Here is a 17,482-nt window from a genome sequence, read left to right as displayed (position 1 = left end):
ACAGCAGCAGTTTGGGAAGCACTGTTTCCTCTAATTATTTTGGGAGGGGCGTGCAAAGGACCCTAAAGCAACATTGAGAGCTGCAGACGCAAATGAGGCCAAATGAAGCCTTAATTGTTTTATATGGAGGAAGGGGGAAAGGATGGAAGGAAGAGAGGAAGGGGGAAAGGATGGAAGGAAGAGAGGAAGGGGGAAAGGATGGAAGGAAGAGAGGAAGGGGGGAAGGATGGAAGGAAGAGAGGAAGGGGGAAAGGATGGAAGGAAGAGAGGAAGGGGGAAAGGATGGAAGGAAGAGAGGAAGGGGGAAAGGATGGAAGGAAGAGAGGAAGGGGGAAAGGATGGAAGGAAGAGAGGAAGGGGGAAAGGATGGAAGGAAGAGAGGAAGGGGGAAAGGATGGAAGGAAGAGAGGAAGGGGGAAGGATGGAAGGAAGAGAGGAAGGGGGAAGGATGGAAGGAAGAGAGGAAGGGGGAAGGAGGATAGGGAATGCAGACTGCCTGTAAGTGTGTAAGTGTTGTCTGTCTGTCTGTCTGTCTGTCTGTCTGTCTTTCTCTGCCTATCTCTCTTTCCCATCTCTCTCTTTATGTAAGTCCTTAGATAATCTACCTCTCTGCTCTGTGGTCTCACATAGAAAAGCTCTGTATTCTAATGATGCGGCCTACTATAGACTACTTCAATGCCAGCCAGCCGGCTGATTGATGGGTTACCATGGTTACCAGGGTTGATAGTTGAAGTGGCACAGTTTGAGAACACATACCTCACACACACACACACACACACACACACACACACACACACACACACACACACACACACACACACACACACACACACACACACACACACACACACACACACACACAGAGAGAAGTAGCACTTCAAGAAATGTTATACAAGGTGGTCTACAAGTTCTGGCAGAGAAAGAGAATTAGAAAGGCTGAGGGAGAGAATGAGAGATGATAAGGGAGTAAAAGGCTGGAGATGAGTAGAGAGAAATATTGTAGATGAGGAGAAAGAGAGAGAGGAAGAGATGATGAGTGTGTAAATGAGAGCTGGGATGTGATTGACAGTATTAAGTATGATGTGTGATGAGAAAAAGGGAGGAAATGAGGGGAGGGTTGTAAAGGTTGTGTGTGTGTGGCCCTCTGCTGTGATGGTGTCTACTCTTAGTACACACGGTTCACTACACCCTGAAGACTGACTGTGACAATTAGAGAGCAGAGTTTCCATTAGCCTGCTAATCGGCTTTTGGCCGATAAAAAAAAAAAAAAACAAGAAATAAAACTGTTTCCAGCCAAAATGATCGGGACAAAACAAATCCCATTGCAAAATAATGCTTTTTATTCAATGATGGAAATACCATTCCATGTAAAAACATTTGACAGTCACGCTTATCGGTCTATAGGTCAATTTGCATAATTTAATGGAATTAAATTGGCTTGTGCGTATTTTCATTGGAGTAAAACGTGACCGTTCATTGTGGAAACATTTGAAACGCAATCACTTGTTTAAAACAGTTTTGGTGCAGAATAAAAAATAGCTCCTATTTCTATTTCTCAACTGGTAATTGAAGCGCGGCTCCCATCCACCATTCAAGTGCAGGCAACAGGCTATATGCACTCACCCACCACTTTACAATGTGAGCTGGAGGCAGTATGCATTTTGAAAACATACTTGTTTGAAACCTAAATGTTTTATTTTATATTATGAGGCATGTCTTACCTTGCTTCAAAGTACACTACGGGCAAAATCCAACCATGGAAAAACATGGAGGAAATTATTTAATAAAGACTTAATCGGCTGAGCGTGAGTTTAAAGTTTGGGGAAGCTTAAAATGTATCTTACCATTTCTACTGTTCCGCGTCCCAGTTATGATTTTCATGTGTGCATTTTCGTGAAACAGTTTCAGCTCAGTAATAAAGTTTCTCAAAATCATTGCCACATGGTTAATCATAACATTTGAATGAAAATAGATGAAAATGTAAAAGTTAAAAGTCAACTAATGTGAGATCACCAGCCTCTACCATATGACATATTGATACACCGAGATCCATTGGCGGCTAAAGAAATGAGCGCATGGAACTGATAGCCTATAAACCAATGCAGCAGTAGGCCTATAACGTCCATTGATTGCTCTTTCACACCGAGGATTGGTGATCATCGAGGGGGAGTTTGTTGGAATGATTTTTCAAATAGCTTACTGTGAGAAACTATAGTTTTAATATATTATCATTTGCAATGAATGTTAAAAAAAAGCACTTTCCTACATTTCTGCGCAGCAGGCCAGGAAAGTCTATGCGTGCTCAGGTGCGTGCACTCCCTCAACATTATCAGGACAGAGTAACCAGACACATGCTCATATGGAGCACTCTAAACAAAAAAACGATGAAAAAATGTATACATCTCGTAAATGATGGTTATGAAATGAACCCATAACCTGTTTCTCACAAGTGTAGGTTGTAAACTCTATAAACAATGTTTCCAATCCTAGAATGAGAACAGTAACTTACTGAAATTAGTACATGGTTTAACAGTAATGAATGTAACAAAATGATTGGGATTACATTTACTACTGGTGACATATATCACGGGGAACTGATAAAACAAACAATACACACTATGAATGCGCAAGAATTGGTGGGAAACAGCTGAGCCATTCTGGAGAGAGACTCACCTATATCTTTGCCACACACCCTTCCCCTTCTTGGCTTAACATTTTAAATTATACTCAAGACACATGATCTTCACACATATTTTAGATGCTTTACACTGACAGCCGCAACACAATAATCAGCTAGGCCTATATGAACAGGGACCCTGGGCATCTTTTAGTGTTTTTCAGAGTCAGTAGAAAGGCCTCTTTATAGTCACCTAAGTTTTCATAACTGTGACTTTAATTTCCTACCTGTGAAGATCTGTGAAGTTATTTGGATTTTTACGAATTATCTTTGAAAGACAGGGTCCTGAAAAAGGGACGTTTCTTTTTTTGCTGAGTTTAGAACCACTATAAGGGTTGGGGAGTAACGGATTACATGGATTAGATGTAATCCGTTACATGTAAAGGAATTACACAAAACGGTAACTGTAATCTGTTACCAGCAAAAACATTGTAATGTGTGCGCTGGGAGTCGGGAAACAAGTTCAGGGAGTGAATACATTTAATGAATAAACTAAACATAATACAAAACAAGAAACACGAACAACGCACAGACATGAAACTGAAACAATGACGCCTGGGGAAGAGAAGCTAAGAGAGTGACATACAGGGCAGGTAATCAAGGAGGTGATGGAGTCCAGGTGAGTGTCATTATGCACCCTTATGCATTATGCACCATTATGCATAACGAACAGCCTGGTGACCTAGAGGCCGGAGAGGGAACACGTGACAGTATCCCCTCCCCGACGCGCGGCTCCAGCCGTAGACCGCCGACCAAAATGACGATCCCGTCATTCTATAACGTGTACGCTGGGAGTCGGGAAGAAAGTTCAGGGAGTGAATACATTAATGAATAAACAAAACATAATACGAACAGCGCACAGACATGAAACCGAAACAATGACGCCTGGGGAAGGAACCAAAGGGAGGGACATATAAAGGGCAGGTAATCAAGGAGGTGATGGAGTCCAGGTGAGTGTCATTATGCGCTGATGAGCGTAACGATGGTGACAGGTGTGCGCCATAACGAGCAGCCTGGTGACCTAGAGGCCGGAGAGGGAGCACAAGTGACAAATATTGTAATCAGATTTCAGATACTTTTGAAAAACTAGATGATTACTTCTTGGATTACTTTCAAATTCAGAAAGGATGTTTGCAAAAAACAATCTTTGACACTTCTATGTCTTCTTAATGACATTTAGATCAGCATTGAAAAAAGACACAAATGTATGTTTGTTCCACCTGAGTGAGTCTGACCACAAGTCAGAGACCACTATGATGACACACCAAATGTGACCCAATTCAAGAAACTAGGCGTATGTCGCAAGTCACGACTTCACAGGAGAGCCTTTTGAACGTAAAAAATATTTATCAAAATGCGTTTTTTGGCAGAAATGCCTTCGCGAATATGTGAACTTTCATGTGCCTTAATATCAAACTTGTATGTCGAATAAAATTTTGAGACTGCTGTCTTTTTCTGTGGCTAAACCAACTAGGCTCGTAATTGAACAATTGTATTCATATTTACAGATGACATACAAGTTTGATGTTAAGGCACATGAAAGTTCACATGTTCGAGAAAGCATGTCTGCGCGTTGTTCGTGTTTTGTATGATGTTTCTTTATTAATTAAATGTATTCACTCCCTGAACTTACTTTTTGGCCGAAATGCCTTCTCGCACATGTGAACTTTCATGAGCCTTATTATCAAACTTGTATGTCATCTGTAAATACAAATAAATTGGTTAAATTACGAGCCTAGTTGGTTTAGCCACAGAAAAAGGCAGAGGTCTCAACGTCAACAGTGAAGAGGCAACTCCGGGATGTTGGCCTTCTAGGCAAAGTTGCAAAGAAAAAGCCATATCTCAGACTGGCCAATAAAAAGAAAAGATTAAGATGGGCAAAATAACACAGACACTGGACAGAGGAACTCTGCTTAGAAGGCCAGCATCCCTGAGTCGCCTCTTCACTTTTGACATTGAGACTGGTGTTTTGCGGGTACTATTTAATGAAGCTGCCAGTTGAGGACTTGTGAGGCGTCTGTTTCTCAAACTAGACACTAATGTACTTGTCCTCTTGCTCAGTTGTGCACCGGGGCCTCCCTCTCCTCTCTATTCTGGTTAGAGCCAGTTTGCGCTGTTCTGTGAAGGGAGTAGTACACAGCGTTGTACGAGATCTTCAGTTTCTTGGCAATTTCTCGCATGGAATAGCCTTCATTTCTTAGAACAAGACGAGACTGACACGTTTCAGAAGAAAGGCCATTTTGAGCTTGTAATAACCCACAAATGCTAACCCTCCAAATACTCAACTAGTCTAAAGAAGGACAGTTTTAATGCTTGTTTAATCAGAACAACAGTTTTCAGCTGTGCTAACATAATTGCAAAAGGGTTTTCTAATGATCAATTAGCTTTTTAAAATGATTAACTTGGATTAGCTAACCCAACGTGCCATTGGAACACAGGAGTGATGGTTGCTGATAATGGGCCTCTGAACGCATATGTAGATTTTAAATTAAAAATCCACCGTTTCCAGCTACAATAGTCATTTACAACATCAACAATGTCAACACTGTATTTCTGATCAATTTGATGTTATTTTAATGGACAAAAAAATTGCTTTTCTTTCAAAAACAAGGACATTTCTAAGTGACCCCAAACTTTTGAACAATAGTATATACAGTTGAAGTCAGAAGTTTACATACACCTTAGCCAAATACATTTAAACTCAGTTTTTCACAATTCCTGACATTTAATCCTAGTAAAAATTCCCTGTCTTAGGTCAGTTAGGATCACCACTTTATTTTAAGAATGTGAAAATGTCAGAATAATAGTAGAGAGGATGATTTATTTCAGCTTTTATTTCTTTCATCACATTCCCAGAGGGTCAGAAGTTTACATACAGTCAATTAGTATTTGGTAGCATTGCTTTTAAATTGTTTAAACTGGGTCAAGCAATTCAGGTAGCCTTCCACAAGCTTCCCACAATAAGTTGGGTGAATTTTGGCCCATTTCTCCTGACAGAGCTGGTGTAACTGAGTCAGGTTTGTAGGCCTCCTTGCTCGCACACGCTTTTTCAGTTCTGCCCACGAATGTTCTATAGGATTGAGGTCAGGGCTTTGTGATGGCCACTCCAATACCTTGACTTTGTTGTCCTTAAGCCATTTTGCCACAACATTGGAAGTATGCTTGGGGTCATTGTCCATTTGGAAGACCCATTTGCGACCAAGCTTTAACTTCCTGACTGATGTCTTGAGATGTTGCTTCAATATATCCACATCATTTTCCTGCCTCAATGATGCCATCTATTTTGTGAAGTTCACCAGTCCCTCCTGCAGCAAAGCACTCCCACAACATGATGCTGCCACCCCCGTGCTTCACAGTTGGGATGGTGTTCTTCGGCTTGCAAGCATCCCCCTTTTTCCTCCAAACATAACAATGGTCATTATGGCCAAACAGTTCTATTTTTGTTTCATCATACCAGAGGAAATTTCTCCCAAAAAGTACGATCTTTGTCCCCATGTGCAGTTGCAAAGCGTAGTCTGGCTTTTTTGTGGCAGTTTTGGAGCAGTGGCTTCTTCCATGCTGAGTGGACTTTCAGGTTATGTCGATATAGGACTCGTTTTACTGTGGATATGGATATTTTTGTACCTGTTTCCTCCAGCATCTTCACAATGTCTTTTGCTGTTGTTCTGGGATTGATTTGCACTTTTCGCACCAAAGTATGTTCATCTCTTGGAGACAGAACGTGTCTCTTTCCTGAGCGGTATGACGGCTGCGTGTTCCCATTGTCACGTTCCTGACCTGTTTTCCTTTGTTTTGTATTTGTTTTAGTTGGTCAGGGCGTGAGTTGGGTGGGTTGGTCTAGGTTTGATTTTCTATGTTGGGATTTTGTGTTCGGCCTGGTATGATTCTCAATCAGAGACAGCTGTCAATCGTTGTCCCTGATTGAGAATCATACTTAGGCAGCCTGGGTTTCACCTGTGTTTTGTGGGTGTTTGTTCCTGTGTCAGTGTTTGGGCCACACAGGACTGTTTCAGGTTAGTCTTGGTTGTTGTATTTTGTAGTGTTTGTTGTTTTCCCATTAAAATATGAATACTTACCAATCCGCATCTTGGTCCGATCCATGCTCCTTCTCGTCTGAGGAGGAGAACGACTACGACAGCCGTTACAGAAACACCCACCATAACAGGACCAAGCGGATTGGAGAAGGAAGGCAAGAACAACAGCAATGGGGAAAAGAGGAATGGACTTGGGAGGAAATCCTAGACGGGAAAGGACCCTGGGCAGAGCCAGAGGAGTGTCGCCGCCCCAAAGCGGAGCTGGAGGCAGCGAAAGCGGAGAGGAGGTTTTATGAGGCGAAAGCAAGGCAGAGCGGCTGGAAGCCCGAGAGGCTCACCCAAAAATTTCTTGGGGGGGGGGGGGGGCTAAAGGGGAGTGTGGCGAAGCCGGGTTGGATACCCGAGCCAACTCCCCGGGCTTACCGTGGAGTGAGAGGGCGTCGTACTGGTCAGACACCGTGTTATGCGGTGGAGCGCACGGTGTCCCCAGTACGCGTGCTTAGCCCAGTGCGGGCTATTCCACCTTGCCGCACTGGGAGGGCTAGGTTGGGCATCGAGCCGGGTGCCATGAAGCCGGCCCAACATATCTGGCCTCCAGTACGTCTCCTCGGGCCGGCGTACATGGCACCAGCCTTACAGGTGGTGTCCCCGGTTCGCCTGCATAGCCCAGTGCGGGCTATTCCACCTCGCCGCACTGGCAGGGCTACGGGGACCATTCAACCTGGTAAGGTTGGGGAGGCTCGGTGCTCAAGAGCACGTGTCCTCCTTCACGGTCCGGTATATCCGGCGCCACCTTCCCACCCCAGCCCAGTACCATCAGTGCCGACACCACGCACCAGGCTTCCAGTGCATTTCCAGAGCCCTGTTCCTCCTCCACGCACTCTCCCTGTGGTGCGTGTCTCCAGCCCAGTGCCTCCAGTTCCGGCACCACGCACCAGACCTACTGTGCGCCTCAGCAGGTCAGAGTCGGCCGTCTGCTCAACGCCGCCTGCGCTGCTTGCCTGCTCAGCGCAGCCTGTGTCTGAACTGCCTGCCTTCCCAGCGCTGTCTGAACTGCCTGCCTTCCCAGCGCTGTCTGAACTGCCTGCCTGCCCAGCGCTGCCCGTCTGTCCCGAGCCTTCAGAGCCATCCAGCCAGGACCAGCCAGAGCCGTCCAGCCAGGACCAGCCAGAGCCGTCCAGCCAGGACCAGCCAGAGCCGTCTAGCCAGGACCAGCCAGAGCCGTCCAGCCAGGACCAGCCAGAGCCGTCCAGCCAGGACCAGCCAGAGCCGTCCAGCCAGGATCAGCCAGAGCCGTCCAGCCAGGATCAGCCAGAGCCGGCCAGCCAGGATCAGCCAGAGCCGGCCAGCCAGGATCAGCCAGAGTTGTCCAGCCAGGATCAGCCGGAGCCGGCCAGCCAGGATCCGCCGGAGCCTTCCGCCAGCCAGGATCCGCCGGAGCCTTCCGCCAGCCAGGATCCGCCGGAGCCTTCCGCCAGCCAGGATCCGCCGGAACCTTCCGCCAGCCAGGATCCGCCGGAGCCTTCCGCCAGCCAGGATCCGCCCCTCAGTCCGGTGCTGCCCCTCAGTCCGGTGCTGCCCCTCAGTCCGGTGCTGCCCCTCAGTCCGGTGCTGCCCCTCAGTCTGTTACTGCTCTTTGGAATAGTGGGATTGACATGGAGGGTGGATATTGGGAGGAGGCCACGGAAGCGGGGGTTGACTATGGTGGGGTGGGGACCACGACCAGCGCCAGAGCCGCCACCGTGGACAGACGCCCACCCAGACCCTCCCCTAGACTTTGTGCTGGTGCGCCCGGAGTTCGCACCTTAAGGGGGGGGTTCTGTCACGTTCCTGACCTGTTTTCCTTTGTTTTGTATTTGTTTTAGTTGGTCAGGGCGTGAGTTGGGTGGGTTGGTCTAGGTTTGATTTTCTATGTTGGGATTTTGTGTTCGGCCTGGTATGATTCTCAATCAGAGACAGCTGTCAATCGTTGTCCCTGATTGAGAATCATACTTAGGCAGCCTGGGTTTCACCTGTGTTTTGTGGGTGTTTGTTCCTGTGTCAGTGTTTGGGCCACACAGGACTGTTTCAGGTTAGTCACGTTTGTTGGTTGTTGTATTTTGTAGTGTTTGTTGTTTTCCCATTAAAATATGAATACTTACCAATCCGCATCTTGGTCCGATCCATGCTCCTCCTCGTCTGAGGAGGAGAACGACTACGACAGCCGTTACACCCATGGTGTTTATACTTGCGTACTATTGTTTGTAGAGATGAACGTGGTACCTTCAGGCGTTTGGAAATTGCTCCCAAGGATGAACCAGACTTGTAGAGGTCTACAATTTCTTTATTGAGGTCTTGGCTGATTTCTTTTGATTTTCCCATGATGTCAAGCAACGAGGCACTGAGTTTGAAGGTAGGCCTTGAAATACATCCACAGGTACACCTCCAATTGACTCAAATGATGTCAATTAGCCTATCAGAAGCTTCTAAAGCCATGACATAATTTTCTGGAATTTTGTAAACTTCTGACCCACTGGAATTGTGATATAGTAAATTATAAGTGAAATAATCTGTCTGTAAACAGTTGTTGGAAAAATGACTTGTGTCGTGCACCAAGCAGATGTCCTAACCGACTTGCCAAAACTATAGTTTGTTAACAAGACATTTGTGGAGTGGTTGAAAAACGAGTTTTAATGACTCCAACCTAAGTGTATGTAAACTTCTGACTTCAACTGTATATACACACATTGATTATTGAAGAATATAATTTAAAAATGCCTCATGAGTTTAGTTCAAGTGTCACACCCAAATCCAAAATATACGCTTGTTTTTCTCCAATGTTTGTAAACATTGTAAATGTAAACACACCGTATAGCCTCAAAACATGGTTAAAACAATCATTTTGATATCATGGCTGGTCAGTCCTTGCATCCATAGTGCTGTCTATTAATTTGAGAGCGGTTAGGTTTAAGTTAGGCTTAGGTTAGGCGGTTAGGCCCATCCCTCAACTTTTTACCAAAACAGCGGCCATTTTGTTATTGGATCATCTGTGATTTAAACAGCTGCATTATCCAGATATCAAAGTGTCACCCACTAAAAAGGTAAACAATAGGCCTATAGCAAATGCAGCATAAGGCATTTATTTTTCACATGTTAACAGCAATTTTCAGTAGTGCTCAAAGCATGCCATTCCATGAGCGTAGCATTTATTTTTCAACTAGAATCAATGAGCCCAATCAGTCCATGACAACAAAATCATAAACAGAGTAGAGCTGGCTAGTAAGTCCTTAGTTTTGGGGTTATGCTCAGGTAAAACAATTGGCTAACCTATACTTCCATAATTCAAAGTCCTATTCTTGAAGATCAAGGGGTACACGATTTATTGGAATTAGGTTGCTAGATAGAATCCCTGAGCTGACAAGGTAAAAATGTCGTTCTGCCCCTGAACGAGGCAGTTTTTGGTCTCAGAATTTGTTCTTCACTGACTTGCCTAGTTAAATAAAGGTTAAATAAAAAAATACATTAAAAGGCAGGCAGGGGTCAATAATCCAGAGAGGGTGTAAAGCACCGGAACAGCAGGCGGGGTCAGGTCAGGCAGAGGTCAATAATCCAGAGAGGGTGTAAAGCACCGGAACAGCAGGCGGGGTCAGGTCAGGCAGAGGTCAATAATCCAGAGAGTGTGTAAAGCACCGGAACAGCAGGCGGGGTCAGGTCAGGCAGGGGTCAATAATCCAGAGAGTGTGTAAAGCACCGGAACAGCAGGCGGGGTCAGGTCAGGCAGAGGTCAATAATCCAGAGAGTGTGTAAAGCACCGGAACAGCAGGCGGGGTCAGGTCAGGCAGAGGTCAATAATCCAGAGAGGGTGTAAAGCACCGGAACAGCAGGCGGGGTCAGGTCAGGCAGAGGTCAATAATCCAGAGAGTGTGTAAAGCACCGGAACAGCAGGCGGGGTCAGGTCAGGCAGAGGCCAATAATCCAGAGAGTGTGTAAAGCACCGGAACAGCAGGCGGGGTCAGGTCAGGCAGAGGTCAATAATCCAGAGAGTGTGTAAAGCACCGGAACAGCAGGCGGGGTCAGGTCAGGCAGAGGTTAATAATCCAGAGAGGGTGTAAAGCACCGGAACAGCAGGCGGGGTCAGGTCAGGCAGAGGTCAATAATCCAGAGAGGGTGTAAAGCACCGGAACAGCAGGCGGGGTCAGGTCAGGCAGAGGTCAATAATCCAGAGAGTGTGTAAAGCACCGGAACAGCAGGTGGGGTCAGGTCAGGCAGGGGTCAATAATCCAGAGAGTGTGTAAAGCACCGGAACAGCAGGCGGGGTCAGGTCAGGCAGAGGTCAATAATCCAGAGAGGGTGTAAAGCACCGGAACAGCAGGCGGGGTCAGGTCAGGCAGAGGTCAATAATCCAGAGAGGGTGTAAAGCACCGGAACAGCAGGCGGGGTCAGGTCAGGCAGAGGTCAATAATCCAGAGAGTGTGTAAAGCATCGGAACAGCAGGCGGGGTCAGGTCAGGCAGAGGTTAATAATCCAGAGAGGGTGTAAAGCACCGGAACAGCAGGCGGGGTCAGGTCAGGCAGAGGTCAATAATCCAGAGAGTGTGTAAAGCACCGGAACAGCAGGCGGGGTCAGGTCAGGCAGAGGTCAATAATCCAGAGAGGGTGTAAAGCACCGGAACAGCAGGCGGGGTCAGGTCAGGCAGAGGTCAATAATCCAGAGAGTGTGTAAAGCACCGGAACAGCAGGTGGGGTCAGGTCAGGCAGGGGTCAATAATCCAGAGAGTGTGTAAAGCACCGGAACAGCAGGCGGGGTCAGGTCAGGCAGAGGCCAATAATCCAGAGAGTGTGTAAAGCACCGGAACAGCAGGCGGGGTCAGGTCAGGCAGAGGTCAATAATCCAGAGAGTGTGTAAAGCACCGGAACAGCAGGCGGGGTCAGGTCAGGCAGAGGTTAATAATCCAGAGAGGGTGTAAAGCACCGGAACAGCAGGCGGGGTCAGGTCAGGCAGAGGTCAATAATCCAGAGAGGGTGTAAAGCACCGGAACAGCAGGCGGGGTCAGGTCAGGCAGAGGTCAATAATCCAGAGAGTGTGTAAAGCACCGGAACAGCAGGTGGGGTCAGGTCAGGCAGGGGTCAATAATCCAGAGAGTGTGTAAAGCACCGGAACAGCAGGCGGGGTCAGGTCAGGCAGAGGCCAATAATCCAGAGAGTGTGTAAAGCACCGGAACAGCAGGCGGGGTCAGGTCAGGCAGAGGTCAATAATCCAGAGAGTGTGTAAAGCACCGGAACAGCAGGCGGGGTCAGGTCAGGCAGAGGTCAATAATCCAGAGAGGGTGTAAAGCACCGGAACAGCAGGCGGGGTCAGGTCAGGCAGAGGTCAATAATCCAGAGAGGGTGTAAAGCACCGGAACAGCAGGCGGGGTCAGGTCAGGCAGAGGTCAATAATCCAGAGAGTGTGTAGAGCACCGGAACAGCAGGCGGGGTCAGTTCAGGCAGAGGTCGGTAATCCAGAGAGGGTGTAAAGCACCGGAACAGCAGGCGGGGTCAGGTCAGGCAGAGGTCAATAATCCAGAGAGGGTGTAAAGCACCGGAACAGCAGGCGGGGTCAGGTCAGGCAGAGGTCAATAATCCAGAGAGGGTGTAAAGCACCGGAACAGCGGGCGGGGTCAGGTCAGGCAGAGGTCAATAATCCAGAGAGTGTGTAAAGCACCGGAACAGCGGGCGGGGTCAGGTCAGGCAGGGGTCAATAATCCAGAGAGTGTGTAAAGCACCGGAACAGCAGGCGGGGTCAGGTCAGGCAGAGGTCGGTAATCCAGAGAGTGTGTAAAGCACCGGAACAGCAGGCGGGGTCAGGTCAGGCAGAGGTCGGTAATCCAGAGAGTGTGTAAAGCACCGGAACAGCAGGCGGGGTCAAGTCAGGCAGAGGTCGGTAATCCAGAGTAGAGGCAAAGGTACAGGACGGCAGGCAGGAAAGGTCAAAAATAGGGACTATAGCGAAGAAGGGAAGGGAAACCACTGGTAGGTTTGAATGAAGAAAACAAACTCGCACAGACAGAAAACACAGGTATAAGTACCCAGGGGAATAATGGGGAAGATGGGTGACACCTGGAGGGGGGTGGAGACAAGCAAAAGGACAGGTGAAACAGATCAGGGCGTGACAAAATATATAATTTAATCGTATTATTATATGTAGTAGAAAGTGATTGGCTAGAAGAAACCTACATAACCAACCCATAAAGTAACATTTAACATCCATATATGGCCAGCTATGTAAACTTTAACATTGATTTAAAATAGATTGTGCAATAGATGGTAACATACATTTTTGTTTTCTTATAATGCCTCTTAAGGGGAAAGTAATCTAAAAGTAACGGAATGTAATCAGATTATGTTACTGAGTTTGGGTAATCCAAAAGTTACATTACTGATTACAGTTTTGGACAGGTAACTGTAACGGATTACATTTAGAAAGTAACTACCCAACCCTGCTGTCAGCTGCACTGTTTAGAATGGTGTTTTCCCGCGAATTGCATTTGAGCAAAATTTTTCAAACAACATTTTATTGGCTGCTTCATTACCTGAGTTGCATATTCTGCTAAAATGCATTACCATAATCTACATGTGATTTCTGTCATTCTGATCACCGCGGGTGGACACCCCAATGGGTTATATGCACCCATTGCATATGGGTCCAGTAAATTTCTCAAATTGCCAGTAAATCTTCAGAGTCACGTTGTCCGGCGCCACAGTTTCCTAACAGAAACTCTGTTGGAGAGAGACTGAGAGAGAGAAACAATTTGAATTAAAAAAACACTTAATTAGGTAAACGAAAAGCAATGTAACTACATTTAAAACAGTAACAGAAATACACCAGAGAGAGAGGAAGACTGAAAGCATGCAGGATACTGAGAGATAAAGGTTGCTGGAGAATCAGACGCCCGGTCTGTGTGTGTGTGTGTTTCTATGTGTGTGTGTGTTTCTATGTGTGTGTTTCTATATGTGTGTTTCTATGTGTGTGTGTGTTTCTATGTGTATGTGTATGTGTATGTGTATGTGTATGTGTATGTGTATGTGTATGTGTGTGTGTGTGTGTGTGTGTGTGTGTTTCTGTTTCTGTGTGTGTGTTTCTATGTGTGTGTGTTTCTATGTGTGTGTGTGTGTGTGTTTCTATATGTGTGTGTGTGTGTTTCTATGTGTGTGTTTCTATGTGTATGTTTATGTGTGTGTGTGTGTTTCTATGTGTGTGTGTGTGTGTTTCTATGTGTGTGTTTCTATGTGTATGTTTATGTGTGTGTGTGTGTGTGTGTTTCTATGTGTGTGTTTCTATATGTGTGTGTGTGTGTTTCTATGTGTGTGTTTCTATGTGTATGTTTATGTGTGTGTGTGTGTGTGTGTGTGTGTTTCTATGTGTGTGTTTCTATATGTGTGTGTGTGTGTTTCTATGTGTATGTTTATGTGTGTGTGTGTGTTTCTATGTGTGTGTTTTTATGTGTGAGTTTCTATGTGTGTGTGTGTGTGTGTGTTTCTATGTCTGTGCTTCTATGTCTGTTTTTCTATGTGTGTGTATGTGTGTTTCTATGTTTGTGCTTCTATGTGTGTGTGTTTTTACGTGTGTATTAGGGTACAAGTGCTCTGGGATGCTTCTGACTAAGAATAGCAGCTGGCTGGTCCTTTAGCCTCAAGCCACACAGTCTACATACTTTACAGAGCTCTCTGTTTACCTGGATATGTTGAGGCCTGGGACTGTGTGTGTGAGTGAGTGTGTTTTTCTCAGTTGTATCATCCAGATTCTATCATTCAGAGGAAATCAGCATGTTCAACGCACGCACGCACGCACGCACACACACACACACACACACACACACACACACACACACACAGGCTCAGCATAGGCCTATTTCTATTTTGCTACTTTAGACAGCTCTGTCTGCCGGCTCAAAGCTCTCCAGTCTGACACATAAATGGAAGTCAACTATTGGTCCACAGGCCTTGGTCCACAGGCAGCTGTTGTGTCTCACTGTGTTGACATGCTGCCTAGCGGTTCTATCATGTTGTTGTTCAGATTAGACACCAGAGATATGAACTGATGGCTCGATGTGGAGTGGTCCTGTGTGTGGGCCTGCCTTCCCCTCTCTCACTTTCTCTCTCCCTCTCTCTCCCCCTCCCTCTCTCTCTCTTTCCCTCCATCTCTCTCCCTCTCTCTCTCATTGTTATCCCCCAGCTGACAGCAGGCCTTCGGCCGGGGACGCCGCATTAGCCGCAGTAAGGAGCTGCACAAGCACTGGTGGTTATGTAACCTGCACACACGCACACGCACACGCACACACACACACTCACACGCGCACGCACGCACACACACAACACGGACAAGCCCTTAAGCCTCTCTCTGGTCTCTTAACAGGCACACACACTAGCTAGTGTCTCTCACCCACTTATATACTGTACTCACGTGCACGCCGCACACACGTTTGTATCATCAGATTTTATTTGATATCAACAAATTCTTGTGGTGGAATTTGAATTTAGTTGTATGAAAATGAATTGAAATGAATTCTAATTGAATCAGCATTTTATGTATCAGGTACAGATAACATGTTTATTTTCTAAATAAGCAGACCAGTGGTGACATTCAAATCATAATTATATGAAAATACATTTTAATTTAAAAATTGAAAATTAACATTCAACGTGTAATAATATTGTTGAATAGAATAGAATAAAAAACTTTTCTTCCCAAGGAATCGATGGGCAGAACACAGTAGATAAATAAGACAACATTTATTTATGCTCTATAACACTCTCCTGTTCAATATCCTGTCCTCTCTCCTGTCCTCTCTCCTCTCTCCTGTCCTCTCTCCTCTCTCCTGTCCTCTCTCCTGTCCTCTCTCCTGTTCTCTCTCCTGTTCTCTCTCCTGTCCTCTCTCCTCTCTCCTGTTCTCTCTCCTGTCCTCTCTCCTCTCTCCTGTTCTCTCTCCTGTTCTCTCTCCTGTTCTCTCTCCTGTCCTCTCTCCTGTCCTCTCTCCTCTCTCCTGTCCTCTCTCCTGTCCTCTCTCCTCTCTCCTGTCCTCTCTCCTCTCCTCTCTCCTGTCCTCTCTCCTCTCTCCTGTCCTCTCTCCTCTCTCCTGTCCTCTCTCCTCTCTCCTGTTCTCTCTCCTGTTCTCTCTCCTGTCCTCTCTCCTGTCCTCTCTCCTCTCTCCTGTTCTCTCTCCTGTCCTCTCTCCTGTCCTCTCTCCTCTCCTGTCCTCTCTCCTGTCCTCTCTCCTGTCCTCTCTCCTGTCCTCTCTTCTGTTCTCTCTCCTGTTCTCTCTCCTGTTCTCTCTCTTGTCCTCTCTCCTGTCCTCTCTCCTGTCCTCTCTCCTGTCCTCTCTTCTGTTCTCTCTCCTGTTCTCTCTCCTGTCCTCTCTCCTGTCCTCTCTCCTGTCCTCTCTCCTGTCCTCTCTCCTGTTCAATATCCCGTTCTCTCTCCTGTCCTCTCTCCTGTCCTCTCTCCTGTCCTCTCTCCTGTCCTCTCTCCTGTTCTCTCTCCTGTCCTCTCTCCTGTCCTCTCTCCTGTTCTCTCTCCTGTTCTCTCTCCTGTCCTCTCTCCTGTCCTCTCTCCTGTTCTCTCTCCTGTTCTCTCTCCTGTCCTCTCTCCTGTCCTCTCTCCTGTCCTCTCTCCTGTCCTCTCTCCTGTCCTCTCTCCTGTCCTCTCTCCTGTCCTCTCTCCTGGCCTCTCTCCTGTCCTCTCTCATGTCCTCTCTCCTGTCCTCTCTCCTGTCCTCTCTCCTGGCCTCTCTCATGTCCGATCTCCTGTCCCCTCTCCTGTTCTCTCTCCTGTTCTCTTGGTCAGGGAACTGAGTGACAAACAGAAGGGCTCATTTGGGATGACATTTCCTGCTTTCCATGCCCAAGAAATATTCTCTCCGGTTTTTAAACAATGAAGTCACGTTTCATATTATGAGAGTATTGTTTATGTGGTGGGAATGCTTAATATGTAGGAAATTGCGTGTTTATCGGATTCCTTTCAGAGAAATAACAAGACAAGGATAAACACTAGTCAGACAAAAACAGCATCATTCTTCTAATACTGGAATGTAAGTTCTGGGTTTTGTGAATGTGTGTCTACGTGCGTGTGTGTGCCTTTCCAGAACATTCTGTGTGACCCTGATTTAGCCTACTGCAGTCAAAGGTTAAGCAGACCAATATAAGCAGACCAAGTGGGGATTTTTTTGTATTCTCGCCTGGACAGATTTTGACAGAAGTGGACCTTCTCACTTCGCCTCTTCCTCTCTGGTACCACCTTAAAATGTTGATTCTATTTCCTGTTTACTTCCTGGTAATAGTATTTATGTTTCCTGTTTCCTCCAGCACTACTTCCTGGTGGTGTTTGGCCATGACGGTCAGAAGCCTCTGGAGCTGCGGACGGAGGAGGAGTCAGACTGCAAAAAGTGGGTGGAGTCTATCCAACAGGCCAGGTAAGAGGGTGGAGTCTATCCAACGACAGCACCTCAACACCTTTTTACAAGAGCCTGGGGGCTAAGAACTCGCAGCTACTGTAGCAGCTAGGGGCTAAGGGAAGGATAGGAGTTAGGCTCTGATTTCGGTCTGCCTTGCTTGTTATACTCATGACACACATGCAAATGCCTCGGCTGACTGTCACCTAGGCAGCCGGTATGCCGTCTTCTGCTCTGAGACACACAGTGACTGTGTAGTGATCCTCACACTAAACACACACACACACAACCCCCTCTCCACACGTCTGTTCCATTTGTAAGCGTGTGTGTGCTCTGCTCGGAGCAGTCCACATTTAGGTCACACTC

At 46.6% G+C, this 17,482-nt stretch overlaps 1 protein-coding gene across 2 annotated transcripts in view; it reads left to right on the top strand.

Annotated features, from left to right (window-relative positions):
- The window catches only part of LOC139543767 (ras-specific guanine nucleotide-releasing factor 2-like), a 45,980-nt gene that overhangs the window by 4,170 nt on the left and 24,328 nt on the right, over positions 1–17,482 (top strand). For both annotated transcript variants that reach the window (XM_071350158.1, XM_071350157.1), the window contains exon 2: positions 17,031–17,137. In XM_071350158.1, coding sequence (XP_071206259.1) covers positions 17,031–17,137 — 107 coding nt within the window. The remainder of the gene's footprint in view (positions 1–17,030; positions 17,138–17,482) is intronic.

Source organism: Salvelinus alpinus, chromosome 18 (assembly GCF_045679555.1).
Source record: "Salvelinus alpinus chromosome 18, SLU_Salpinus.1, whole genome shotgun sequence".
Taxonomy (NCBI): Eukaryota; Metazoa; Chordata; class Actinopteri; order Salmoniformes; family Salmonidae; genus Salvelinus; species Salvelinus alpinus.
The sequence above is the reverse complement of the archived record's forward strand: the minus strand, read 5'-3'. Positions and strand labels throughout refer to the sequence as shown.